The following is a 9,077-nucleotide window of genomic DNA, read 5'->3' as shown; positions in this document are numbered from 1 at the left end:
TATTTTCATCTCAAAAGCGATCTTTGAATTGAAACCAACACACTGACAATTTTCTAAGTTATGAAAGAAAAGTGAACACACCAAACTGTTCAAATTAAATACATCAGGCAGAAGTTGTAGAATGTCAAACTGTTTACTCAGATTAGGGGGTTCTCTTGAAGCTTCCAAGACCCTTTGAGTAATTTAGACCAACGGCTTCCAAACAAAGAAATCTGAGGACGGTAAACATTCATCTCAGGAGTTCCCTAACTGTTTTAGGATGATACTTTAAGTGCTTTTTTAAAAGAATAAAAATCACAGATTCTACATTACTTTGCCTGGAAAGGCTGAATTAAATAACCTGCATAAATGATCCTGAGCAAGGTGGCACCACTGGAGAGAAACCCAGCTGGATATTGTGTGCAACAGGCGGGGGCAGTATTCTGTTTCTAATAATGTCGATATTGAGTTCTAAACATAAGAACAACAGAATTCACGGCCCATAAAAAAATTTTAAGCCAGAAACTCTAAACAAAAACCCATTCCTTTATTCCTGACAACCAGAAGCAACTGATGTTTAGGAGAAGCTGCCAAGTCCCAGAAGTGGGGGTTGCCAGATTTGGCTGATTTTCAGCCAAACTTTGGGTTATGGCCCATTTTACCCACGAGTATACCCCTTGGATCCTGGCAACCTTGACAAGGCGGAAGCTACTCAGTCTTAACAGGGCAGCCTTATTGGCACTACCAAACCCATAAATTCCTTGTTCACTCAAAGTGAGCCTGGTGGCTGGACTGAAAAGGAAGCGACAGGCAACTCTCTGGCAGGGTTTACTCTAGAAAGCCAAGTCCTCCTATCAGCCCCTCTAAGGCAAGACGCTCCGGCTGGCCACCCTCCCTTCCTTGTCGATAGCAAAATTGTAGTTGCGTGGATTGTTCAGGCACTCCTCGATCCGCTCCTCCAGGTTTTCAGGGGTGATGAAGGTCTTGGCTTCTTCCTGCATCAGCAAAAGAAGAATCAATGACACATATAAAGGCATCACAAATGACACTCCTGCATACTGCATACTCAAGGCCCATCTAGATCAGTATCCTGTTTCGCACAATGGCCCACCAGATGTTGCTGGAAGCCACAGGCAGGAGTTGAGGGCGTGCCCTCTCTCCTGCTGATACTCCTCTGCAACCGGTACTCAGAGGTATCCTGCCTCTGAGGCTGGCCTATAGCCCTTCGACAAGTAGCCACTGATAGACCTCTCCTCCATGAAGTTATCCAAACCCCTCTTCAAGCCATCCAGGTTGTTGGCTGTCATGACATCTTGTGGCAGAAAATGCCACAAGCTGATCATGCATTGTGTGAAGAAGTACCTCTGTTTACTGGTCCTAAATTTCCTGGTAATCAATTTCATGGGATGACCTTTGGTTCTAGTGTTATGTGAGAGGGAGAAGAGTCTCTCTCTGTCCACTTTCTCCACACTATGCATGATTTTATAGACCTCTATCACGTCTCCCCACCGTCATCTTTTTTCTAAACTAAATAGCCCCAGGTGTTGTAGCCTTGCCTCATAAGAAAGGTGCTCTGGGCCCCTCTAGTTTCATTTCTCTGCTCTCCTCTGGACCCTCTTATTGGCTTAAAATGCCATCACAACCCACAGAGAACCCAGTGTTGACGCTCAGTCAGTTCCAGCAGCCAATGGCTGTCCCTGGAGGAGATTCTGCTCACTGTGCACAGCCTCCCTTACTTGCAGCTGGAGGACTTCTTTCTCCTTCTCCTTAAGAAACTCCTCCATGCGGGCAGCCTGGTATTGGGCCTCTTTCGAGCGGCGCTCTTCTTCTTCTGCTGCTTCCTTTCGGAGGCGCTCCTTCCTGAGGTTGCGACACAGAAGGCGCACTGCATTTGCTCTCTTTGGTGTGATGGAAAAAGGAACATGCAGACGGCTGAGGCTGCATGGGCATGGCCCGGGAGCCCAGTCCAGCTCTCTGAACAGCACAACTGCCTTCTCTTTCTCAAGAGGAGGATTCATCACAGCCCACAGGAAACAAAAACCATCCAAGGGCAAAACTCTCACCCTGGGCAAGCTTAGCTGTTTCGAAGGCCTTCCTAGTCGATAAGGATGGGCAGTCAAGGGCCAGCTGCATAGAACTGTACTTGAGTAGCTGAATGTGAGAGCTGCGATCCAGAAAAACCCTGGTGCAAATCTCATCTCAGTCATGGACTCACAAAGAAGCCTTAGCCTAAGCACTTTGCAGCCTCATCACCCTCTTATCTGCAGCATGGTGAACACCACTAACCTTCCTTACAGGATTACTGTGACAATGCACGTCAAGAATATGGACTGATTAACAGACTATACAAATGATGACAACATTCCCTCTTTCCCCCTGCTTTCTGACAATGCCTACCTCTGACATGTGAATTCCTTTCTCTCTCCCTGAGCTTCCCCTTCCCCAAGGATTCTCAAACTTGGGTCCCCAGATGTTAGTGGGCTACAACTCTCACCATCCCCAATCACAATGGTCTACTGAAATGGTGGGAGTTGTAGTCCAACAACCTCCAAGGACCCAAGTTTGAGAACCCTTGCCTTTTCCTACGAACCAACCAACTGGATCAGCCTATAAAAGCAAACCTAAGCCAGCATCCTAGGTGAGAACTCTCCCTCCGTTCCCTGGTTGCCGTGATGCACAGCCGTCTATCACCAGCAAGAGGGCTGTAGGTCCACAAGAAGCCTTCCACATCCCTGCACTGAAGGCTTCCTTAAGAACATAAGAACAGCCCTGCTGGATCAGGCCCAACATGACCCATCTAGTCCAGCATCCTACTTCACACAGTGGCCCACCAGATGCCGCTGGAAGCCCACAGGAAGGAGTTGAGGGTAGCCCCTCCCTCCTGCTGTTACTGCTGTTATAACTGGTACTCAGAGACATCCTGCCTTTGAGGCTGGAGGTGGCCTCCTTCTTGTGCAGTCGGCCAGGCATGGAGGGCGGAGTGATTTTCACATCTCTCCCCTCCCTTCAAAAACCCTCTCCATTTGAATAAATCTGTTTATGAGGGTCACGTTCCACACACTGACTGCCCACCCCACCCAGTCTGCTGTGCAAGGAAGCCTTCTGTGCAGGGACACTGACGGCTTCTTGCAGACCAGCTCCTCACAGCTACTCTCCCAGCAGCAGAGGGCTGCCCTTCATGTCAGCCACTTTCTCCACACCTGCTCAATTTCCTAAGTCTCTATCATGTAATTACTAAATTGTTAGCTGCCCAGAGACATAAGTTCGGGCGGGGTATAAATCTGATAAAACAAACCAACAAACCTTCAAACACTTAAGTCTCTCCTTGAATGGAAGGTGCTCCAACCTCCAATCCTTTTGGCTGCCTCTTTCAGCACCTTTTCTAGCTTCACATTGTCCTTTTTGAGATGGGACAACTGAAAACTGCCCACAGGCTACCAAATCCATAGCCACACAGCCAGGCACCCCATGGCAGCTTCCTCCTCTTGCCCCTGCCTTTCTAAGCCTCCCCTCCCCCTGGGACCCGACCTGGCTACCCAGCTCACAGCTTCCTTTCCCCAGACTCCTCCACAGGCCTCTTTACTTCCTCAGCTTTTGGCCAAGCTGTCCCAGCACTGCCTCCCTCTTTGACAGGCATCCTCTTTGACCCTCCACTGCCTAAGCCACACTTCTATGTTTCTAAGTGCTGGGCTCAAAAAAGGAGCCCCCCATTTCCTCTAGGCCAGCCTCAAAGCAAAATACGTAGCTAGACGATCTCTCACTGACAATGCTGCCTTCCCCTTCTCACCAGAGCGAGAGCAAGACGGAGACCCTGCTCTCACCTCAGTTCCTGCAGACGCTTGTTCTCGGCATCATTCCATGCCATCAGCTTCCGGTGCTCCTCAGCGACAGCTTCCTTTCTCTGCCTCCCCACTCCCCCAAACTTCTCCTCGTACTGTTGTCGCAGCATCTCCTCCCTGAATTCGGCTCTGATGGGGAGCAGACAAGAGAACGTGAGAGCAGCTGCAGCGTCTTTCGCTAGCGCTTCCTTTCCTGCAGAAATCCAGGAGCAAGGTCTCCATCTCCCTAGGAACCCTCTGGTGTCAGCAAAAGTCAGCCTTCATCGCACCTAACATATTTATTTATCTATCATATTTTTATGCCACCTGATATGTACATCTCTAGGCGGTGTACAAAATTTAAAACATTTAGAAGTCACAGATTAAAATACATGACACAATAAAAACAATAGCATAAAATAGTCAGTAAAACAAATTATTAATTCTAATTAAAACCCTGCAAAAACAGGAGAGTCTTGAGGTTTTTCCTGAAAACAAACAGAGAAGGAGATGCTCTTATTTCAGCAGGGAGCATATTCCAAAACCCTGGGGCAGCCCCAGAGAAAGACCGGTCCTGGGTCGCCACCAAATGAGCCTGTGGCATCTGTAACCGGACCTCTCCAGAAGATCGTAACAGGCGGCAGGGTTTATGACAAAGGAGGCACTCTCTTAAATAGCCTGGACCCAAGCTGTTAGGGCTTTATAGGTAATAACAAGCACTTTGTATTTCACCTGGAAACATAGCAGCAGCCAGTGCAGTTCTTTTTAAACCGGTGTTATATGGTCCCTTCGTGTTGTCCCAGAGACCCATCTGGGTCTCCCTTCGTGTTGTCCCAGAGACCCATTCTGTACCAATTGTATTTTTTAGACTACGTACAAAAGCAGCCCCATGTAGAGCACATTACAGTAGTCAAGCCTGGAGGTTACCAGCATATGTATCACTGTTTTAAGGTTATTCACCTCTAGAAATGGACATAGCTGACGTATCAGCCGAAGCTGATAAAAAACGTTCCTGGTCACTGCCTCAACCTGAGAAACCAGGGAGGGAGAGCTTTGGGTTCAGGAGCACTCCCAAGCTACGTACCTCATTTTTCAGGGGGAGTGTAACCCCATCCAGAACAGCATGGGCACCACTGCAGCCAGCTCTTACCAAAGAATTCATATGAGATGACAGTGACCGATATGAGCAAAGTTTTATATGAGCTGAGAACATAAACTCACAGTTCTCTGCAACACACAGCAAACCTCCAGAGAGCCAATGCTGAAAGCCACTGTTCTTGCCCACAGAAGCTTATGCCCCAAGATATTTGCTGCTCTTAAAAAGGAGCAACAGGAATCTTGTTTCTATTGATACAGCCCTGCTTGGGAGTATTCAATGCACTTCATATCCATTGTCTTGTTGCAACCTTACAACAACCCTGTAAAGCAAATAAATAGGTTCTTCATATAGAGCATTGTACCAAGACACAGAATGCAGCCACCTGGCTGAAGCTAAGCAGGTCTGGGTCTGGTCAGTGTCTTCCTAGTAGATGACCTGGAAGCCTCACATGGAACACCTTGTGTTTCACATTGGAAGAAAGGCAGGGTACAAATACTGCAAATGTGTATATATATTCACATGTATTTGATAAATATTAAAGCCGTTAACTATAGTCTGATAGGTTTTTAATTGGGTTTGGCTTGACTGGTTTTATTCTACATTCTGTTTTGTTTTGAATTTTATATTACTTTCTGTTGTAATCTGCATGAGCAGTATTGTCCTGGAGAAGCGGGATATCAATAAAATAAACAAACAAATGTACAAACATTAAAGATATATAAAGTGCAATTAAACAAATTTCCCTAGTGTCCTAGTGGACTCTAGTCCCCTAGAGTCCAAAAGCCATTGTCATGCCCAAGACTGGCTAGTGAATACAGAAATGAAATTCCTGTATTCTGCTAACTTGGCATAGAGGCACCTTTTAATGTAGTGATTCTCTTTATTGAGCAGGGGGAGAGCAACTGGTGGCCCTCTCCACCCCCAGCACAGCATCTCTCCAGTGGCTGTTGCTGGTGTCTATCTTGTGTTTCTTTTTAGATTGTGAGCCCTTTGGGGACAGGGATCCATCTTATCTTATTTATTTATTTATTATTTCTCTGTGTAAACTGTCCTGAGCCATTTTTGGAAGGGCGGTATAGAAATAAAATGAATGAACAAATGAACTCAGGACTTACTGGGGTTGGTAAGCTTGGCCCTCCAGGTGTTGCTGAACTACAACTTCCATCACCCCTAGCCACAATAAGTTGTGGCCAGGGGTGATGGGCCTTGTAGTTCATCAGCACCTGGAGGGTCATGTTTGCCCCCCCTTGGCCTAAGCTCTACGATGCACCAGTTGAATGGCCAGCCACACAGCTGAATTCTTGGGAAAGGGACAGCAGTCTTCAGCCGGCGTGGGAGGCATTTCTCCCCCCCCCCCCTTTTGGGAAGGTTCAGCCCCTAATCAATGTAGTCCTCCCCCAGCCCTCCATGACTGGCTCCTTCCAGGACCCCCGGGCCCCGCCTCCATGCGGCGACAGGCCGGCCGATTGGCCAGAGGCTGTGACGGACAGCTCCCTCACCTGAGAGCCCGGACCACCAGGCGGTAGCGCTCGTACCGCTGGGTCACCACCAGCAGCTCGGCCGGGTCGACGGGCGGCGGCACTTTGATCCGGCCGGCTTTGGACTTGGCAGGAGGGTCCGTGCGGGACTTGCGGCCTCGCGAGGGAGCGGCAGCCAGCAGCGGCGCCTGGCCCAGGAGGGCGGCCCGGCTGGGAAGGGGCACCAGCCCTCGCAGCATCCCTGGAAGAGGCGCCGGAAGTGGCCGAGGAACAGCGCGGTCGGAAACCAGCACCATAGAGACTGAAGGAGAGCCGGCACCGGAAGTGGGTCAGGGGCATGACGGGAAACGGAGTCTTCTTGCTCACCTCTTCCCAATACCACAGAAAGAGGGGGGTGGAAGAGGTAGTGAGGCATGCTGGGAAGGAGGTCTCTTACTTGCTCCCCAACCAGGCATCATAGAGGAAGACTGAAAGAAAGGAGGGTGGCCTGGTCACCGGAAGTGGGACCGGGGCACGATGGGGGATATAGTTTTTAAAATCTCCCCCCCCCCCTTTCCCCGGCTGCTGGCATCGCAGCGGCTGCAGGGACAACTCAGGGTCCCCCTGACGTGCTTGGCTAGGGGTGATGGGAGTGTTAGTCCAACAACACCTGGGGAGACCAGTGTTCCCTCTAACAGGGATTCCCAGATGTTGACTACAACTCCCATAATCCCGAGCCAAAGGCCATTGCAGCCATGAATGCTGGCAGTCGTAGTCAACACGATCTGGGAATCCCTGTTAGAGGGAACACTGCTGGGGACCTTCGCGTCTCTTTCAGGGCTGCTCAGCTTTGGCTTTCCTGCTGCAGCTGCTGGCCTACAACCCCCATGGTCCCTGCCTCTTGGCTGCTGTGGCTGGGGGTTATGGGAGCTGTAGTTCAAAAACAGTGGGAGGAGGGCCAAAGAGCGACCCTGCTCTGCCTCTTAGTGAGAGGCTGCAACATGCTTAATCTCAGCAATGCTCAGGCCCTGGAGGGCTCCCGTCTTTCCTATGAGTTTCTGTCACTAGCAAGAGGGGAGGGGAGAGAAGCCTTGCTTTGGAAACCTGGTCTCCAGAGCGTGGGAGCGTTAGCCAGATGCCTTCACAAACAAATAAACAAAAATAGTGTTACTCTGGTCTTCCTATAGCAGTTGAAAGATGATCTCCATGAAAGATGATGAGACTACCAGGCTCATCATCCCGTTAAGCACTGCAGCGGAGGGTTATTGGAGATGTAGTCCATCAAAAGACTGCTTCTACTTGGAGAAGTCGGACTTGACCTCAGTCACTCATGTGTTGGTAATATCCAGGTTGGACTACTGCAATGTGCTCTATGTGGGGCTGCCCTTGAAGACTGTTTGGAAGCTTCAGCTGGTTCAGAATGTAGCTGCAAGGATGCTTGTGGGCGCAAGTCGCCTCATGAAGACCACACCCATCCTGTGGCAGCTTCATTGGTTACTGGTCCGCTTCCAGGCTAGATTCAAGGTACTGGTCTTGACCTTTAAAGCTCTACACGCCTTGAGGCCGGAGTACATTTCGGACCACATTTGCCCATATGCACCTGCCAGGGCCCTCCTCTCATCATCTCAGGCCCCATGAGCAGAGATCCGGTTGGCAGGAACTAGAGACAGGGCCTTTTTGGTTCTGGCCCCTCAGCTTTGGAACACCCTTCCTAAAGAGATTCACCATGCTCCCTCCCTCAATGTTTTTTTAAAAACAATTAAAAATACAACTTTTAAAAGAGGCTTTTAAATGTTTTATCTGCTGTTTATATCTGGTAAGTTCTTTCATTTTTAGTTTTTATAATTCTCAGTTTTTAGCTTTTATTAGCTTGACCCATTTCAAACTGGCTTTTGGGCTTGCTATTTGGTGGAGACTGCCTTGGTCAGCCTGATGGATGATCTCCAATTGGGAAAGGACAGAGGAGGTGTGACTCTGTTGGTCCTTTTGGACCTCTCGGTGGCTTTTGATACTATCAACCATGGTATCCTTCTGGAGCGTCTGAGGGGTTGGGAGTTGGAGACACTGCTTTGTGGTGGTTCCACTCCTACCTCTCGGGCAGGTTCCAGATAGTGTCCCATGGAAACTGCTGTTCTTCAAAATCTGATCTCTTGTATGGTGTGCCTCAAGGCTCCATATTGTCTTCAATGTTGTTTAACATCTACATTAAACCGCTGGGAGAGATCATCAGGAGATTTGGTGCAAGGTGCTATCAGTATGCTGATGACACCCAAATCTATTTCTCCATATCAGCATCATCAGGAGAGGGCATAACCTCCCTAAATGCCTGCCTGGAGTCGGTGATGGGCTGGATGAGGGATAACAAACTGAATCCAGATAGGACAGAGATACTCATTGTGCAGGGTCGGTACTCGAGAGACGATTTTGATCTGCCTGTTCTGTATGGGGTCACACTTCCCCAGAAGGAACAGGTACGCAGTCTGGGGATGCTTCTGGATCCAAGCCTCTCCCTGGTCTCCCAGGTTGAGGCAATGGCCAGAAGTGCCTTCTATCAGCTTCGGCAGATACTCCAGCTGTCTCCGTTTCTTGAGGTGAAAGACCTCAAAACAGTGATACATCTGCTAGTAACCTCCAGACTGGATGACTGCAATGCGCGCTATGTGGGGCTGCCCTTGTACGTAGTCCGGAAACTACAGTTGGTCCAGAATGTGGCAGCCAGGTTGG

The 9,077-nt window shown here is 49.2% G+C and overlaps 1 protein-coding gene across 2 annotated transcripts; it reads right to left on the bottom strand.

Moving 5' to 3' along the window:
• Positions 1 to 505: 505 nt before the first annotated feature.
• On the bottom strand, positions 506 to 6,685 carry MRPS26 (mitochondrial ribosomal protein S26). Of its 2 annotated transcripts, none has more exons than XM_053257490.1 (4): positions 6,396 to 6,685; positions 3,801 to 3,947; positions 1,716 to 1,877; positions 506 to 974 (listed from the first exon to the last, which is right to left on the bottom strand). In XM_053257490.1, exons 1-4 carry the CDS (start codon positions 6,668 to 6,670, stop codon positions 914 to 916), a joined length of 645 nt encoding a protein of 214 aa, XP_053113465.1. In that variant the 5' UTR covers positions 6,671 to 6,685; the 3' UTR covers positions 506 to 913. The 2 variants fall into 2 exon arrangements, with proteins under 2 accessions (XP_053113465.1, XP_053113464.1); XM_053257489.1 differs by having other exon boundaries at positions 1,716 to 1,839.
• Between the last annotated feature and the right edge of the window lie 2,392 nt (positions 6,686 to 9,077).

Source organism: Hemicordylus capensis, chromosome 5, assembly GCF_027244095.1.
Source record: "Hemicordylus capensis ecotype Gifberg chromosome 5, rHemCap1.1.pri, whole genome shotgun sequence".
NCBI classification, from domain to species: domain Eukaryota; kingdom Metazoa; phylum Chordata; class Lepidosauria; order Squamata; family Cordylidae; genus Hemicordylus; species Hemicordylus capensis.
This window is presented reverse-complemented; position numbering and strand designations above follow the sequence as displayed.